Source organism: Miscanthus floridulus, chromosome 4, assembly GCF_019320115.1.
Source record: "Miscanthus floridulus cultivar M001 chromosome 4, ASM1932011v1, whole genome shotgun sequence".
Lineage (NCBI taxonomy): Eukaryota > Viridiplantae > Streptophyta > Magnoliopsida > Poales > Poaceae > Miscanthus > Miscanthus floridulus.
The window spans coordinates 61,510,672-61,530,509 of record NC_089583.1 but is presented as its reverse complement, the minus strand read 5'-3'; the positions used below and the strand labels follow the sequence as shown (position 1 = coordinate 61,530,509).

Sequence of the window (19,838 nt, the reverse complement as noted above, 5' to 3'; positions counted from 1 at the left end):
GGAGTCTTCCTAAGACTCGCCTCTGCCATCTTAAGCATCCCATGTAACTCAGTCAGTGATTTCTTCAAACCATTCATGTGATAGTTCAAGATGAATGGTTCAAAGCTAGCAGGCAGGGACTACAATATCACATCGGTGGTGAGATCATCATCGAGGGGAAAACCCAGTCTCTGCAAGCTCTCAGTGTACCCAATCATCTTAATCACATGAGGGCTGACTGGAGCACCTTCAGCAAGCTTGCAACCAAACAGGGCTTTTGAGGTATTAAACCTGTCGACCCTCGCTTGGCTTTTGAATATGCCACGTAACCCCATGATCATATCATATGGGTTAGTGCTCCCAAATTGCTTCTGCAACTCAGAGTTCATGCAAGCAAGCATCAGGCACCGCACATCCACCGCATTATCAGTATGCTTCACATAAGCACAATATGCACTAGTGGTGTGCACAACATTCTGAGGCTCTTCTGGGCAAGGCATATCGAGAACGTACTCCTTTTTCTCTTGTCTGAGAACAATTCTCAGATTCCGATTCCAATCAACAAAGTTTGTTCCATTTAGCTTTTCTCTATCTAGGATCGATCGCAGATTGAAGTTTGATGCACTCGACATTTTCTACAACAGTAATGATACGCAACTGTTAGCACTTCTTTTATTAACACCTTTAATAAAAGAATTCCTGCTATGTTGTGCGAACGTCCCCTGACATTGCATAGCAGGACAAGATCCAACGCTCCCTATGATACTAGTGAGCTTTGGCATCACTGCTAGCATCATAGTGAACAAGGTAGGCAACACTTGCTAATCGCATCCAATGCGACTCTCGTTTGTTGGGTGACATCATATGTCTCGGCTCCCAACACTTATGCCCCAAAGTCTAAGTCCGACTTGATAGCTCTATCAAGTAAACCAACACTATATTGTGGTGTCTGACACCACCCAATGGATCAAGGTAGAAGATGACACCCTGCTTTGGCAGACCCATCACCTACTAACAAGATCCCAATGGTGCAGCTGTTGGAAGGGCATAAAATCTTAATTTTTCGTGAGGGATTCATCATTCGCATCACAGGCGGTGCATAATATTAATCATCACAGATAATCAAATTATTGTGATAGTATGGCCTTTTCTTCGTCCAACAAAAATTAGCACATGTTGACGCCCACCAGTTCGCACGCCTACGCCGAGACATCGCATCTTGGGCGCCTTCTCCAAGGTACGACGGTCGCCGAGTCGCTACTCTCATGTCAATGAATTACATAATCTAATTTAGCTAATACACGCTAGTAGCTAAATTAAAATTATAAATTAAATCACAGGAGTGGCACGCAGGCCGAAAATGAATAGCCTCAACCCGGCTGTAATAATTTGTAACACGCAGGCCACACGAAATTATTACACATAGATCATCACATGAATTTGAGGCCATACCATCACATCATTCTCTGCAAAAACGAGTTAGGCGTTTCTACGAACGATGCAACGCGTCCCTTTTTTTTAATTAAAACACAATCTTGTCCCGTTAGCCAATAACGGATAGAACAGATTTTTCGCATGCTTCCAGCAAGCTAACAGGCATGGTGTTCTAGCCGACATAGCCATTTACGCCGTGTATTGACTATTTCACTACATGAACTCACAGCCTCGTGGTCAGCCGCGTGATGCTCGCGCGTCGTCGTAAAGATGGCCAATTAGCCAGTCACATAATGAAAAAGCAAGAACTGGAGTAAAACAGTTCAATTCACGCGTAGCGCTATTCGCCAAAATGATCTGATCTACAACCAACCATGCAAAATATTTAATCTAGATAAAAAACAGCACAAGCATAGCTCTGGTACCACTCTTAGGAAACATGGGTATGCTACTCGCTAGCACACAATAAAATAACCGCATAAATAGGATCACTTGCGAGTAGATGATCATAGATTATACCTTCGCTCGTCGTGCGTCGTAGCGGAAGTCTTGATGAAGCGCGAGTAGTCGATCCGATCGACGTCGAGGGGGTAGTCGTACGATTTGACGAAGTGCGCAACCGAGTGACACCTCTATGGTAGTCCACACGTACGGAATGGAACGGTGAACCGGAGCATGCTAGCACTCCACGGCACGTACTCAAAGATCCCCGCGATCAACCTTTGATCCGGGAGAGAGGATTGCAGCGGCACACCAGAGGTTGCGTGTGGGCAGGAGCCCTATGCGGTAGGCAATAGCAGCCCTGCGGCAGCAGGCTAGTGCGGTAGAAGAAGTTTCGTGCGGCAACAAGCAAGTGTGCGGCGGCTGGCCAAAGAAATCACACCTTATTAGGGTTAAAATCTAATTAGTATTAATAGGCTGCTAATTGGGCAGCGCTAATTGGGCTAGGCCCCTCTTGGGCACCCAACATCTTGGTCATCGAGCAGCTAGTCCTCGACCGGGTTACCTTCATGAGTGGTGATGTACTCATCCTTTCTTCTTAGTGTGTTTTGTAGTTTGGCCTTCTGTCTCCTAATATCCTCAATCTAGTTATTCCTTTGGATAGCTTCGACCCTATGCTTCTTCTAGTTGAGCTCGGATAGAGCTGGTTTAACTCCGTTAATTCGTTTTCCTCGAGGGGGTTTCTTCGCCATCTTGGTCTTGGGAGTCGGCTAGGTCATCATCATCGGCTCATGACGAGGGTTGAGCCATGGCTGTTGCTTGATGGTCTTCTTCGGAGGCCAGTCCCTCCTGGGGATTAGGTTTGGTCGGAGCGAAGATACTATGTTTGTAGTTGGGTCGAGAGGGGGGGGGGCAGAGGTGGATGCGAAGCTTGTGGATCTCCTAGAGGGGGTTGCCTCGAAGCTACTCTTCAAGCCACTGGTGGTGCGATAGGGTCTCCATGAATGACATCAATTTGTCGGGATGCTCATTGCCACAAGGACCCTTGAAGGCAGGTCGAGGGTCCCTTGTTGATCCTAGACAATGAACAAGAAAGTAGAAATGTGCGAGGAGTGAAATATAAGGGAGATGGTAATCATTCATCATTCAGTGTTATACAGCACGCCGAGCACATTCCCAACATATTCAAGGGCAATCTGGTCCTTTAGTGCCCAAGGCTCAACCACTCTCTTTCGTGATGACACCTTTGGCCTATGGCGATGGCGTCTTGTGCATCTAGGCTCTTTCGGTCAGACCGCGAAGATGATGGGACCTTCGACGGGTGGAGTCCTTCGCTGACTAGATCTGCCCTATGTATCGTGCAGCGAGTGCCAACACGCCATGGAAGATGGAAACCCTTCAATCGCTGAAGGTGACCCTTTTGGTCACCTTTGACGCGCCCCCTATAGAGGAAAACCAAAAGGTGTGATACAAGGAGACTGCAGATCCCTTTGATGTGCGAATGGGGCGGCACTCGGAGGTACAAGTGGCAAAACCCAGCCTATGTCGCACCACATCATGTTGAGATGTGGCCTATGCATGTCATGCTCGCAGTATGGCTAAGCTGTGCGGTTGTGGTATGCTCTTTACCTATCTTAGAGCATCTCCAACAGTAGGAGAAAACTCCAACAAAAAACTAGTTATTGGGGGAGATACAAAATGTTTTATGAGATTTTGAAGGTCTTCTCTCCACCAGAACGAGAAAATCCAATCCTCAATGAGAAAATTAGTGTATTGGGGGAGGAGAGGTTTCCTCTTTATTTAAGGGGTGAGATGTTATGAGGGATTGAGAATTTTTTTTTCTCATTGGGGTTGGGTTCGAGGAACTGCTGGAGTTACAAGATCTCCAAAATAACAGTTTTTTTTCTTATTGGAGTTAGGAAATGGGGACTGCTGGAGATGGTCTTAAGCCTCACAATATGTGTACACACAAACCATCTATTTGAATTGAGGCAACATTTAATCTAACGCTAGACTAAAACTTTAATACACCTAATATAGGATTTATCTGATTTAATTGAATTAAAAATGAGCCAAACCTAATTAAAATCCAATGGCTTGGTTGATAAATTGGATTATATATATAGATTTCTTGGCTATTAAGTGAGCAAATTATAGAATAGAAGAAACGTAACAATTAGAAACGAAACAACATGTTAGAGATATATTTTTTATCACTAAACTAAAACAAAATTTCGGACCTCATTTTAATTTATTAAGATAAAAGCATAATTTTTAAGAATATTTTAATTGAAGTTTGCATGTTCACAAGTCTGATATTATAATGGGATATCTTTGTGAAAATTACATTTTAGTAATTTAATTATAAAGTTCGAAAATAAAAGTTGACAACATTTTTAAAAGTTTAAAGTGGTAGACATAATAAAAGAATTAAAGGGACATAAGTAGTACATTCGAGTTCACTTTTACAATTTAAAGATTGACGTGCGTGAGAGAAATTAGGGATACATCGTCCGTCTCATATTCAACAACTTTGTATAATAAATTTAGTTTAATTATTAATATCTCTAACTAGTACATGCTCTCAACTATTGACCCGGCCAGCAAAAATACAAATGACCAAATTGGTCAACTATTGCAACATTTGCGGGCCAAGTTATTTTTAGAAAATTCTTCTAATAAATATATATAAACCTACTACAAGTATAGTACGAAAATACAAATGTAAGTACGTATACGTACACATACCGTCTACGCCCATACGGATACGTACACGTACTCAACTGCCGCCTCGAGCCCGACCTGGCTCCCAATCCCTCCCCTCGGCTCGACGCCCTGCCTCTTTCTTCCTCCTCGCGTCCTTCTTCCCTCGCTTCCATTTCCTTTCAAACCCTAAGAGCCCGATTCCCCGCTCAAAACCCTAACCCTAGCTCCCCCGCCGCCTCCCCTCCGCGTCACCCACCGCTCCGCGGCATCCCTCGCGGCTCCCGCGGCCCGGCGCGCCCGGCCCTGCCACTCGGCCCTCGTGGACCTAGGGTTTCTCCCGGGCCTGAGCTGCTCGTTCGTTCAGTGCCTTGGGCGAGCCGGTGCGGGCGAGTGGTTGGGCGAGGAGGTGGGCGGCGGAGATGAGATGAGGTTGCAGCGGCGGTGGTAGTGGTGGGAACTATGAGTAGGCTCTCGTTCAGGCCGCGGCCGCTCGACATCCACAAGAAGCTCCCCATCCTCAAGTCTGTGCGGGAGTTCGAGGATGACGAGCCAGGGGTCGCGCCGCTTTCCTCTGCGAGGGCTGGGGTGCTGCTGCGGCACTCAGGAGCTGAGCTCACCGCGTCTGGGGTGAACAACGCCACAGAGGGCGAGGTATTTTGGTCCTGCTGCTTGAGTTTGAGCTTCAGCAATGTTAAATGTTGGAGCTTATAGGCTCATTGAGTTTGTTTCTAGGTTGAAGTGACATGAATTGAGCTTTCTTCTGTGCTTGAATCCCCATTTCACCAACTAAGCTTTCTGTTATGTGCGACATGTGTTTGTACTGTTTCTTGTAGTTGTTGTCTTGGTGGCTATTGTGAAATGTGAAATGAAGAGGACTTGGGTTAGACTGCAGGTTGTAATATCATGGAATCATTCCAATCCAGCAGGTTGTAATATCATGGAATCATTCCAATCCTAGTAATGTTTGGACATGTCAAATGAAGTTTACTAGCATGTTGTGGCTAAAATTATGTGGACAATGTAACAAAGTATCTCTTAGGACCTGTTTGGATCCCATGAATTGAAACCAATATCTAGAAGGTGCTTCCCACTTCATTATTAGATTACTTTCCAATTCCTCTTAATTCTTGGGAACCAAACATGGCCTTATGTTAAAATTAGCTAGAAATAAAGCTTTTCCGGAGGAATAATACATGCTGTATCCTATAATAGCTTGTCATATTCATTTCTTTATGAACCTATCAATACCACTCACCTTTAGGTCTGAAGAGTCGCTTAATGAAGTTGTTGCTGTTAATACTTTCATTTGTGTACAACTCATTTATAAGAGGGCAAGCCTTTATCAATTAATCTATTTTGAACTCATTGCCTGGTTCTCTTGTCTGGAATTTGGATACAAACTGGTTGTTATTTTTTGGACAGTAGTTCAGATATTGTATAGTAATTTGTTGGTGCAGATTTCCAACAATATTAAATTTTTTGTCTCTGCCTGATTGAAACCATAGTGATTTTTTCCTATTGTACCCTTTTTCTTAAAAAAATGTCTTGTCCTTAGAAGAATTCAAAATCATTGCTTTGCTAAGTTTATCTGAGAGTATATATTTCTGATCATTTTAAATTATTGTATGGGCTATTCCGCTATTGCAAGAAAACATAGTCTGATGTGGGCTTCTCTAACTCCCTCACCTAAACCAATATGTTCTTGGTACATCTATTGGACTGCTACTATATGTTTCAAAGGATGCTGGACAAAGGAATTATATCACTTTACTCTGCAGGGAAATCAAGCACCCAGTAAGAAAAATGCCCAAGAAATACCTACACCGCAGTTTGATGCTGTGGACACATATGAAAGGGACTATACTCGTACCTTTGCACAACCGACATCTTATATACGTGGAAGAGGAGGTTTCTTTCTTGTTACTTCCCTGGGGATGCATTCTTTTCTTGTTAAACTTACACTGTTATGTTTATTAGGTTTATTACTAAGAGTGATCAATATCTGCAGCCAGAGCTGACATCGGTGAATTTGTCGAGTATGACCTGGACAATGAAGATGAGGACTGGCTTGAAGAATTCAATAACGAGCGGAAGAATATAAACCCTGAAAAGTAAGAGAACACTATTGATCTAGTTAACTTAAGAATATATATAAATTAAGAAATGCATTGTCTAAAATAAATTGGTTGACTTGTTGAAGGACCTAAGGCTGGAATTTAAGTTGTGGTTAGAGTATGCACCATGTGCATAGAATATTAGAACGAACTTGAGAGTTTAGAACTACTCCCTTCATTCCAAATTATAAGACGTTTTGGCTTTTCTAGATACATTGCTTTTACTATGCATTTAGACATAGCGCATATCTAAAAAAGCCAAAACGTCTTATAATTTGGAATGGAGGGAGTATATGTTTTCAGGCTATTTTAAATATTAGTCAATTGAGGTCAGCTAGAGCGTATTTATTGCTATGTTTCTGCTCTCTGGCCCTACTTAAGAAGACAAAAGACGTTAAGTGATTGCAACTTGTCATCGCTTCCTTAGTTTTTGATACGGTGGTTACAGAGGCATATTGTGAAATGGAAGGAGAATAGGTCTGTTTTACTTCTGAAGTTTAGTTAACACTTGTACAGCTGTACCATTTAGAATATTCTTAGTGACTACGTAATATTGGTATGGCGTGTGCTGGTATTTTTTTTCTGACCCCCCTTTTTTTTTTTGGGGGGGGGGGGGGTGAGGGCAAATCATATTTCAACTTCGTTTTGTCCGCTCAATTAATTTTGTGCAAAAGAACAGTTCGTCAATTATTTTTTATCGTTTGTACCGTTTTTTCTATATTTTAATTGAAGTCCTATCACAGGTTGGAGGTCCTCCTATTGAAGTTGGAAGTTTTGGACCACAAAGCTCGTGAAAGAGCAGGAGCCATAACACCAGCTTTCATAGGACCAGTGCCAGTCCTCTTGCAGCTAGATGCTGCTATGGAGGTAAAACCACATGCTAAATGGAAACCTTAAGGCGATAACTTAGTTAGCCTGCGGACTATATTTCATTTTAGTGTATCCTGTACTTGATATAGCAGCATCATTCATACTTCAGATCCACTTGAAGTTCAAATGCATAGAAAGCTGGTCATTCAATTTCGTGTGTTCAATGTCTTAGACCTCTTCATGCTAGATACATCTGATATGAATGTTTTTGTTCGATGTTTGTGTTAGGATTACAATGTACTGATGTTTGATGTCCGGTGTCCAATATTTGTGAAAACATTTATGCATCAAATTCAAAATCCCATGTTTTTTCAGTGTTGTACTCTTTAACGACAGCAGTACAAGATATTTATAACAGAAGTGACTTTGCAATATGTTCTCATCCTGCTGTTTGTTGAAAAATATTGGTGTTTAATATGGCATACATAATTTAAACTTTGCGCGCCCATTATGGATTATCAAGGAAATTTTGCAGCAAGTAGAATTACGTGCCAACACACTTAGTTTTTAGTGCATATGCCATCATGGATTTGCTTACTAATGTTTGTGGATATTAAGTTAAAATGAGAATAGTTTGTCATAAATCTGCAGGTGATATGATTATTCTTCAGTTCTTTTTTGTCTCTAGATTCTTGGGGAGGGTTACATTATCAATCTGTTCTCTTTCGGTTTGAACAGTTACTGACCAAGTGCTTTCTCTATAGGCTTTGCAGTACCTGTCTGTTCGATATGCTGTTTTCCAAGCTGTATATAATTACTGGAAAGCAAAGGTATCTTTTACTTTTAAGATGCAGCATAATGATTTCTTAGTACAAGCAATGTTCCTCTTTTAGTTTTTGTAGCATGAGTTTCTGTCTTTGACTTTCATATCTTCTTTTCGCTATATATTTTCCATGTCTGAACCCTTCTTATCTTGGTTAGCCTTTAAATAAGAAACTTGGCTTGTAACTCTTTTATCTTGTATCTTTTATTTATCAGAGGGAGCGATGGCAAAAGCCTATTCTTCGGCGTTTGCAGGTTAGCATATTTCTTCGGTATCTTAGTAATTTACCTCAACTTTTCATGAATTTCCTTTTGTGTTTAAGCACTCTTCTGTTTATGAATGATATTTCTTGAGTCCGATGTAAATTAGTGTTCTGTGCAATTATTCCAGATTCCAGTTGTGAAACATGATATTTGTTTGTGAAATATAGTGTGCCACGTGACCATGGTTTTTGAGGCGTTGTGGTGTCTTGTGGTGCTGCGGTTACGCCAAGGCAATACGGCGTAACTAAAACCTTGTGGTGTCCTGTGACGCCTGGGATGCGCCTCAATGCCTAGGCGACATCTCAAAAGTCAAAACCCATGAACGTGACATTGCAATTATACTCTGTAATTCTTGTCAGCAGCCGTGGCAATAATTGTGTTAAATTGTGTAGTGTGCATGGCCGTCAGAGTGTTATGTGGAGTCGCACTATACGAGAAACTGGTTTGAAACCCTACGATGAGTGGTCCCTCTTGTAATCTTTTTTATTTACTGAATTGACAAGCATATGCGTTCATAATACATCTGTGTGACAAACTTCTAGTTTTCTTAATGAAATTGAAATCACATGTTGTAACAGCATGATAGCAGTGCAGATGTTGGATTAAATCTTTGCTTGAATGGGAGTCCTAAAAGGCAGCTTATGTTTGGCTTGCAAAGTGCCGACTCCTGTAGTTTAGGTAGATCTGTCTGGCCCTTATTAGTGATGTTTGCAACTTGGTTATTCTTTTTGGCATCCCAAATGAGTTATAAATTGTAGCACACCTTTTCCTCGAAGGAATTAATGAAACTCATGGAGTGCTTTGAGGAAATAAAAATTGATGAAATTCACCCATACGGCCAAACCATAAGTAAACGTTACAATTTATGACAAATCTTTGTGCTTTGTTTTGGTTTATCAAGTTAGGATGTTATAGTAAATTTTTGGTTGCTTGCCTGCATTACTTTAACTAATTGACTGTTGTTTTGCAGCCGCCTCCACCAGTGAATGATACAAATCCATACAATGTCTTCAGACCAAGAGAAAAGGCCCATCGTCTTCATACAAGAAGGGTAGGTGGCTTGTGACCAGTGATTTAATTTATGGCTGGAGCCATTAATAGAGAAGCTCAATTTTCCCCTTTTTGAATTTTACCTTCTGGTATCATGCTTTTCCCCCCTTCAAACATGAGTGATGCTTTTCCCTTTAGTTACATAATTCTTGCTGCCTTTTCCAGATGCAAAGAAGGGAAAACAATATCCAATCATTCGAAAAACTCCGTCTGGTAAGCAGCAATTGTTTTCTTCTGGTTATTACATCAGTGAATCATATTAATGTTGCATTGATATTCCCTCCGTATGAAAATATAAGGCGTGATTTGACTTGGTGTTGACTTCAAGATTACACTTTGACCACTAATTTTTCCTAAATTATTTGTAGAGCAAAAGTTTGATCATTAGAAAGTATTTCTAAATACAAATCCAATGTAATCACTTTCGCAGCACAAACTTTTCATATTAGACTAATTTTTGGTCAGAGATAACGAAGTTTCACTTTTTAAGTATGTGCATGCCTTATATTTTGGGACAGAGGGAGTACATAAAGAAAGCAGTAATCCTATTTTCTAACTGCAGAAAATGTAAGTTGGATATTTTGACACTATGGAACCATATGTCTATATTATTACATCCCTAAATTTGTTGAATCAACACCTGATTACTTCTCCATGAATTTCATTAATTGCTTTCTTCAGTTATAATTTTTGTTTCTAGGTGCTCACTAATCAGTTGTGATCTAGTTCTTTAGCCGTTCTTTTGTGTTGATGCCACATGGAGCTTTTCTTGTTCGTTTTTTAACATAACTTGTGCAAAGATGTTCAAAAGGAAAAAAATAATCCTAGTTTTCATAATAATGCACAGTTATTGCTAACAATAGTCTTATAATTATGTTTAGTTTAGGAATTATATTCCCTTTCTTGAATTGGCTAATGGCATTTAGTTTAGGAACTATGCCTGCATGGAGAATTCCCTTTGTATATCTGCAGTAGTTTTTGTAGTACCTTTATTTTATGTGATGCAGTTGTGAAGTTGAGTGAATGCATACATATTTAAAATCTGTAAAACCATTGTTTTGCATGTCTTGATATAGGCCGAAACTTAAAAGATCTTGCATGGTGCTACGATATTTGTGCTTTTTACTGCTTATGATGCCAGCTTGAAAAAATTTATATCAGGTGCGACGTAACTTGGAGCAAGCAAAAGCACTGATGGATGCTTTGATTAAGGTTAGTTCATGCATGGACTGCCCTGCCTTGTAGTATTTCTTAGAATTGGTAAACAACACTTCTGTAGATATAGTTAATAACACATGGTTTACAGAGGGAAGAGACGAAGCGGGAGGCCATGGAATGCCAAGTTAACCTGCAACGCGTTCAGATGAAATATAAGGTATCCCCCCCCCCCCCCCCCCCCCCCCCCCCAAAAAAAAATATAATGATGATGTGAATTACATATCCTTCTGTGCTACTGATACATATATCGATTGCATGTGAAGCTTAAATCACTTGATGCTTTACTGTATGCCTTGGTCTACCATACCACACGGGGTGGCACATAAGATGGGGACAGCATCATTAGGCACCTTGGATACTTATTATTTGGTTGCATTCACCTGTTATATTTGCAATCCTATGACCTCACCCACCTACAAGCCACAACTACCTGCTATATTCGCTATGCCTGGACCTTGCCCACCCAGATGCCATGTCAATATTTATGTTTATAATCACAGAACTGCAATTAGGCACTATATCATAGCTTAAAAAATCATCAACACTCTAGTTACAGTCATGTTGAGGACTGCTGGTACTTGGTTCCATGAATGGACATAAAAGGCTAGCTTCACTTCTATCATTTTACACGTGGGAGCAGAAGTGTCTGGGTAAATTCATTAAATACATTTTCCTTATATTATGGTCCACTACTCATGATTAAGGATTTATCAATGAGTGATATTATGTTCTGTCCAGATTTAAGATTCTAGTTAAAGTCCACTTCTTTTTTATGCCCTAGTCTATTAGCTTTCTAACTCTGGGTACAGTGGTACATTAAATTCTTGTTGCCTCACTACATCCTTTTTTTGGTTCAGCATGAGGCCCAGCTTGTTGAGGATGGGACTACCTTGTCTGGCTTCCAGCAAACTTCTAGCAGATTTGAATCGAGTGATGATGATTATGCGGATTCAGATGACACCACAACTGAACAGCCATATATACGTCCAGCTGTTTTCCATCCTAGGTTCCCTGCTAACAAGCTATCTGTGATCCCTCCACTTCGCATAAAGCGTGAACGAGAACTTAAAAGGAGGCCTCAGCAGAATGGCTGGGCATTTAAAAGGGTATGGTGTCTCTCAGTCTCCCCCCTCTTATCCTTGTCATATCGGTCACTACCCAAAAAAATGGTGTTAAACATGTGTTTCATGCTAACCCCACTACCCCATTGATTTTAACCAGCATAATTAAGAAAGCTATTAAGTTCTGTTTCAATTTGTTTACAATCTAATTTTGTTATTTTTTTTCCAGAAAGATATGGAACTTGAGCAAACACATAAAGTATAAAACAGAAAACACCTGACTGGAATCCAGTGAGAAACTGGCCAGATAGAGGATTCTCTAGTGGACGTCCGGATTTTTCTTTTTGCAAATTAATCTTTTGTTGCCCTCTAGGACATTGAGCATTTGAATGCGCGGGCACCACTATCATCTAGTGTGCAATTGTTAATTGGAATGGAACTTGGTGTAGATCGGTAAATACTCTAGTTGCTTTAGTCCCCTTGTCAAGTTTATTTACCAGCTTCTTCAAATACAGGATCCTGAGGAGCCAATATTCTTATTCACAAGACCACTTGACCCGGAGAAGTTGGTTGCAGCAGGTATCAAGCCACCACTAGATCCTCCTATTGAGAACGGTGCCGCATCACCACCATTTCGGTGTCGAGGTAGGATTGGACGAGGCGGCCGCATCATCTTTGATCGATGGAATCCTCTTCTCCGGACACCAATTGACCAGGAGACCTCTTATTATGTGCCATACGGTCACAGGCCCCCCTCACCTGAAGGTTGAAGCGGTTTTTCATATGCACATAGTGCTTTAATGCCACTGGCACAGGTATGGAATTTGTGAAGCCCCTGAGCTATTGTTTTGCCATAGGTGCCAAATTGGCCCTTGGAGAGCCCATTTGTAACCACCTGAGTTGTGAGCTCAGTGGATCTGATGGAAAGGCAAGAAAGCTCCTTGATAAGCAGCAGCCTCAGTGGAAGCTTGAGAGCGTATGGGCTATCGTGGGGCTAGCATTTCTTGATCAGATGTGGCTTGGTCATCTTTTTTCACAGCTGTTGTAAAATTATTGCAGTGTAGGTGAAAGAGTAGATCTTTTTTGTCTAATCTTGGCATTTAGGGTCAGTATTCATATCATGCTCTCTCATTTGATTATTCATTTGGAGGAGAGGAAATCCTTCTCATTGCTATGTCCAGCTTTTCTGTATAATGCTTCGACACCTTGTTGCATGTATTCAGCTAATGCGCACGTGTGTATATGCAGTAACCCAATGTGCATTGGCCTTTTCTGGCAAATTTCATTAGTCAGTAGGTTAGGCAGAAAATGGGAATGGAAGGGGCCCAACAATGTTATTTAATCTGTTGTTGAAATGTTGCTGCACAACTTGCTCTTGTAACTGTGTACAGTGAAATGATAAGATATCCAAGATGGGAGGTGAATTAGGCTAATTTTTTCAATTTATGCAATAATTAAGTTCTACAGTTAGCTCATTTTACCCTTTGTGCCTAGAATGTGTTTCTATTGTTCTCCCATTCAAAAGTTTTACGCCATATGTTCTAATCCTACTAGCATGGCAATTATAGGTATGTAAAGATAAAATAAATTGTTTAAATGTAAATGCTCAAAATAAAGAGAGAAAGGAATACGGCGATGTTTTTTCTGAGGTATCGTAGAGTCGTCACTCTTCACTAGTCCTCGTTGAAGCAGCCGCATAAGGGTGTAACTTTACCTTGATTCGCGTAAAGATTAAGTGCTTTCTACGGGTTGATTCTTGGACACTATCGCGGATGAATCGTCTACAATCGCTCATAAAATGACTTGGGTCATCTATAAGCTCCACCACTGAGTCGTCTTAGTGATGACGATCATCAAGAGTAACAAGCACAAACTCTTACTAGACAAACATAATGAGTAGGTGGATGCACATTTGCTTCTTTCTATGCACTAATGAGGTCCTTAATCTTGGATTATCAAATCTCAATCATCCCACTATGCTCTTGCTCTCTCTTGCACTCCAAATTTGTTTCTCAGCTGAACAAATGGATAAGAGACCTCAAATGGACGAGTAGAATATGTATTTATACCCCCCTATTCAAAGCATAGCGGTTGAGGTCTAACTCAGCAAGTATCGAGATGACCGAACGTTCTGGTCAAGGTGATCGGATGCACCGGTCAGTGTAATGCGTCAGCGTGTCAGAAAGAGCCGTTTGCTCTGACCGGACTCTGACCTGTGTCCGGTCAGCACCCATCGGACGCGTCCGGTCATCAAAAAACCTCTTTGGAACCTTACTGATGTTGATCGGACGCTAACACCAAGAGTCCGGCCATTTCTCTGTTCAGCGTCTGGTCCGTGGTCAACAGCCTGTCCACGCTACTATAGATACGGCTAGCATCGCGTCCGGTGAGCACTTGTATCCAGCGTCCGGTCGTACTCTAATTGCTGCTGCCGATTAAATGAACTGATCGGACTCTCCAAGCTGCGTTCGGTCACAACCAAACCAGCGTCCGGTGAGTCATTTGACTCTCTATTTACTTTCAATTCAAAATTCTTTGTGAATGAAGTTGACTTCTATCGATCTTAGGGCTATTCCTAAGCTATATAGTGCTAAGTTTGACAAGTGTGCACCACACCTAATCCATTAGACTCACCTAGGTTAAGCTACTAGTTCATACCCCCTTAATAGTACGACAAAAAAACAAAGTCCTATACTACTTTAAGTCTCTCCAACACCAAACGACAATTAGAACTAGTCCGTCCTTAACCTTGTCGTCCATCCTTTGAAAACCGAAACGATTTCATCGACAGGGGCATGACAACCATGATTGCCCAATCAATTTCCATTACCATGACCTAACTCAAATTGCCTCTGTAAAACACACATTAGTCATAGTAATCTCGTATCGTTATTAATCACCGAAACCCAACTTGGGGCCTAGATGCTTTCAATCTCTCCATTTTTGGTGATTGATGATAACACAACCTTGAGTATGTAAAAGAGATGAGTGAGGTTTTCAACATGCTTGGTTCACATAAGCTTTTGACAATAGGAACAAAAGAATTAGGCATGCTTATTGACCCAAGCCAATATGGTATACTCAAAAGATATGAATTAAGTATGAGTACATGAAGTAAAGCTCATTTGAATTGGAGTAAAACACAGAAGCAAAATCAATGAGCATAACCAAGTGACATGACATATATAAAACAATGTAGAGAGCACACATATCACATAAATCTCACCATCACATGTATATAATACAATACATGAAAGTAAACGTGAATGCACGAAGTATCACACACGAAAGACCAAAAGAATCGAGTCCATCTCACACGCTCCCCTAAATCTAACATACTCGGTCTCTCTCCACCTTTGGCATCAAGCACCAAAACCTAAAGGTCGGATGGCGGGACAGGAGCAGTCAAGTCGGGCGCTGAGGTGCGGTGAGAGACCTAGAACTGAGCTGCATCATCCTCTGACCCTGAACTCTGAGTGGTCTGACCCTCTGTAGCTAGAAGTGAAGATGAAGCGGTCTGGGTCTAGTCAGTAACTGGCGCGGCCTGTAACTCTACATGTGTCACTGTAGGAAGGGGAGACACATCTGTCGCTATCGTTGTCGCTGAAGCCTCAAGTGTAGGAGTGACTGTCTGAGGTGGCTCGAATGATGCAACAGACGACAGAATCGTCTCGGTAGTCCCGGTAACTGGAGCAGCTATGGTAGGGACAGAGGCTCGGAACACTAGAGGTGTAGGCTGCCCTATAAGCTCACTGAAGGTAGCGTCGAGACTCCTAGAGACTAGGGTGTTCGTCACTAACGCCGAAGAAGTTTGAGTCAGAGTGAAGCCCGTAACAATAGGAATAAAGTGCGGACCCTGAGCTGTCCCTGGTGAAGCAAACCACTGAGACACTTGCTCTGTAGGTGAGGCAAACTAAGAAGCTGGCTGTCTCTGACTTAGAAGCCCACTAGGCTATACAGCTGGAGTCACTAGAGTGGTGGTGGCAGGCTGGCCTATCTAAAATGTAGATTGCTGAGGATCAACCCCAATAGCAGTGAATACATGCTGTATGAAGCCAAGTAACTACTGCTGAATCATAAGCTGCTGCTACATGGGCTGCTGCTGCTGCTGAAACTCATCCTATCGTGCCTGAACCTGAGCAAGTGCAGCTGCAGTCTCCTGTGCCTGGCGTGCTTGGTCCTGCCTCATCCACTCAAGTACAACTAGGAGTGTTGGGTCTGTCTATGGTGGCTATGGTGGAGCTGAGCTGGAACCACTGGCCTCTTTGTCGTGTGGACGAGGTGCCATCTGCGGAATCGACTGATAGTCATCATCTGAGCTATCACTCGGGTTGCTCTTGACCTCATCTTCCTGCTGTGCATCAAGCTCCTCCTCTGTCTCTATGATTCCCCTGATGATATCATCCTACTGAGCTGCTGTATTTGGTACCTCTAGGCGATGACTCGGCTGGTGAGGTGTCCTCGCACGACTGTGACGTAGCATCTGACTCATGTCATACTGTGGAAACTCAGTAGTAGCACCTGTCCACTCTGCCATTGTCTCTGGGAACTTGTGTGGAACTACCTTTCAGAGTAAGAAAGTGATCCAATGAGCATAAGGCAGCTGACGGTGACCTCTGAAGCCCTCTGCTGGTGTGTCCTCCATCTCTAAAAGCATCACATCCAAAAATATCAAAGATAGTCTGAGACACCAGGTAATGCACTAGCCATAGCTGAAGTCGAGTCAGGCCCTCGCGATAGCCCATCCTCGAAAGCAGAGTCCTCATAATAGCATCAAGGAGCCGAGCTGTAGGTGTGAAGTCACATGGTGTCCTACTCGACCCCTCACCAAACGGCTCTATGAAGTGCGATTTGACAAGATCTGTAGGTGGCACAAGTCCGCCGTGAGGGCGTCTCGGAGGCTCTGTCTGTCCATAGCATGCCTTGTGAAGATGAATAGGTGACTCTGTAATCCTCAGTATCTCTTTGACCCTCAAGCTCTGGAGCCTGTAGTCACGCCCTCAGAAAGCAAAATGAATAAACCTGTATTTCCTTTTTGCTGAGTAGTCAGTCAAGGCGGAGACGTTGGATCCTCATCACCGGGACCACCCCCGACATTTTTGCAACGTGCCATCTTTGAAGCTGACAAGAATCATAGCCACTGACAAGAAACAACTACCAACTAACACTTGTGAGGCTTGGCCTCAATCCATACTCACAGGCTTGGCCTTGAGTAAATCTATCAACTGCCCAACTGTCAAGTAGACTCACTGCCCGAACTGACTGCATGATAGAATAGGAGGTATATATATAAGCAACTTTATATACTAGGGAAGTGAATGACCTAATGGAAAGCAAGTAGTAGGAAAGTAATGAGCGAATATGGCCTGCTACCTTAGAACAATCCCAAGACGTGCGAAGGGATAAGTTGTCGATCACAGGGACACAACACGGGAATGACAATAGCACTACAAGGTCATACGACCGAGAGAGGAATTAGAATTGAAATCAAGGCCGGTTGAGATGAATCGTCGAACACGTGGTAGGCAATGGAGATGGCTTACCCTTAGGGCTAGTGTTTGGTGCTGTGAAGCAGTGTGGCGGCCGAGGAGGCACGGCGCTGGGAAACCGTCAGCGCGAGAGGATGGCAACGCAGCGACGCGGTGGTGCGTGAGCACGCGGCGACGCAGTGGAGCACGAGCACATGGCGGTAGGCGAGGATGGCTGCGGGGCGAGACTCGTGCGGTGGCGCGATGTAGGCGGCGCGGGTGCGCGGGCAGCGCGATGACAGGGCCATGGCAAGACACATGCGGTAGCGCGGCGGTGCAATGCAGGCGGCGTGGGTGCGCGGGCTACGTGATGGCAGGGCCACAGCGGCGAGGTGAAATAAATGAGGGCCCCCCATGACAGTTACAGAAGAAATGGAACTAATCCACACGAGTTGAAGCGACCTGACGTGCCAGTGAAAACGATCGGACGCAGAAAACCAGAGTCCGATCAAGTATAGAGAGGTCCAGAAACACCCAAATGGCGATCGGAGGTGACAGATGCACTATGGCCGAACGCTACTCTGAGTCCGATCCTTTTCTGTTAACTTCCTCATGTAGACCGGATGCGGATTCAACTTCACACCTGACGCGCAGCGAAATATTGTTCATCTTTCGGTCTTTCTTCAGCAACTGTATCTCCTCCTGATGTACTGACCGGATGCTACAACAGGTGAGTCTGGTCCCTACGTCCGGTGCCTCTTCAACTGCAGATACTCCTCCTTTCTTTGTGATGCTTTCTCCCAATCAAGTCCTAAACTTCAATAAGACCCAAATAAACACCAATTAGGACTGATATGAGAGACCTCTCTCAAACCCTCAAGTTTTTCTAAATAATTTGCCTTCGGCTATAATTATTTTTAAGAAAATAGGCAACAAAAGGAGCGAGGAGCACCATGTAACCACACAAGAGAGTTTTATAACCAATAGGAGCTTCAAATGCTCTCCCTATTTGTGGATGAAAACAACGGGTGCTCAAAAGATAACCGAAAAGAAACGACAAAGCAACACACATGCACATGCAATGCAATACTTGAAAGTAAGTTTAGTTGCTTATCAAGTTTGATCCAAGGTTAAGCTTCTTCACACGCTTTTTAGCGATGATGTCAACCATGTTAGACAAGCCCTAAGTGCATTACTAAAACTTAAACATGTTTTATATTACAATGCAATGCAAGGGACAACACAAGCTCATTTTTTTAGTGAAGTTACTAGAGTCAAGCACATTAAGCTCATTTCTCAACCGACAAAATATAGCCTCATCTAGCGGTTTAGTGAAGATATCCACCAATTGATCCTCGGTCCTTACACCTTCTAGTGATATATTGTTTTTAGCAACATGATCTCTAAGAAAATGATGGCATATATCTATGTGCTTGGTGCGAGAGTATTGAATCGAATTATTAGCAAGCTTTACCGCACTCTCATTGTCACACAAGAGAGGTACCTTTTCTAGAACTACACCATAGTCTAGAAGAGTTTGCTTCATGTAAAGAATTTGTGCACAACAAGTATAGCGACCAGATGCTCCGATCAAGAGGCTCGACAATAGAAGGCGTCAGCAGCAACGATCGAATGCTGAACAGTAAAGTGACCAGATGCACCGATGGTACTGTTCATCATCACCGACAACACATCTAGTACTGACCGAACGTTGGTGGCAAATCGACCGGACATAGACTGTAGCGTTCGATCGAGTACAGAAAGGTTCTAGAGCGGCGAAATTACGACAAGACGCGTACGGTGGCATGTGACTGGATGCTGGCAGCGTCCGATTAGTTGATCATGGCTCTAATGGTCAGGACGACCGGATGCGTCCGATCAGGACGACCTGAGCATCTGGTCAGTAGTAGAAAAGCAGGATTTCATCCCCAACGGCTACTTTTTTAGTAGGACTTATAAATAGACCCTCAACCTGGCCATTTGAGGGGCGTGGAGCTGAGGAAACATATCGAGGGTGTTCGTACACCATTTTAGTGATCTCCACTTGCATAGTGCTTAGTGTTTCATTAGGTGATCAGCATAGGTGCTTTGCGAAGTGCTTAGGTTGATTAGACCACCAGCTTATGCTCTTGCTCTAGGTTTAGGCCTAGTGTTTAGTGATGTTTGTAAACCTCTTACTACCCGGTGCTTGCACGAACCATTGTTGTACATCGGAGGGGCTTGTAGTCTTGCAAGATCACACCAATCACGTTTGTGGTGTGGCCGCCACCATGTACTAGAGGGAACAAGGCCCGTGGTGTTATGGCCAGAAGCTTGATAGTGAAGACGGCGGGGAGCACCTGGGAGAGGCTTGCCGGAAGGCACGTCGGAGACCCACTTGCGTGTGGGGAAGGCCTGAGGCTATCCACGGAGTTACCCGACCGGGAGCTTGGACCTTGCGAGGGGCTCCAACGAGGACTAGGAAGAAGCTT

General features: G+C 42.9%; 1 protein-coding gene across 1 annotated transcript; it reads left to right on the top strand.

Annotated features, from left to right (window-relative positions):
- The first annotated feature begins 4,669 nt into the window (after positions 1 to 4,669).
- On the top strand, positions 4,670 to 13,241 carry LOC136549727 (uncharacterized). The gene is made up of 13 exons (XM_066541123.1): positions 4,670 to 5,211; positions 6,339 to 6,468; positions 6,569 to 6,671; positions 7,418 to 7,541; positions 8,249 to 8,314; positions 8,523 to 8,561; positions 9,541 to 9,621; positions 9,786 to 9,833; positions 10,782 to 10,832; positions 10,927 to 10,995; positions 11,696 to 11,944; positions 12,415 to 12,664; positions 12,757 to 13,241. The coding sequence occupies exons 1-13, from the start codon at positions 5,020 to 5,022 to the stop codon at positions 12,945 to 12,947; spliced, it is 1,593 nt and encodes a 530-aa protein (XP_066397220.1). The 5' UTR covers positions 4,670 to 5,019; the 3' UTR covers positions 12,948 to 13,241.
- Positions 13,242 to 19,838: the final 6,597 nt, after the last annotated feature.

Excerpts from the sequence above, each read along its gene's own strand:
- LOC136549727 (XM_066541123.1), top strand. The coding sequence starts at position 5,020 with ATGAGTAGGCTCTCGTTCAGGCCGCGGCCGCTCGACATCCACAAGAAG. Across the intron at positions 6,672-7,417 it reads AAGAATATAAACCCTGAAAA|GTTGGAGGTCCTCCTATTGA; the intron begins GTAAGAGAACAC and ends GTCCTATCACAG. Across the intron at positions 8,562-9,540 it reads CTATTCTTCGGCGTTTGCAG|CCGCCTCCACCAGTGAATGA; the intron begins GTTAGCATATTT and ends GTTGTTTTGCAG.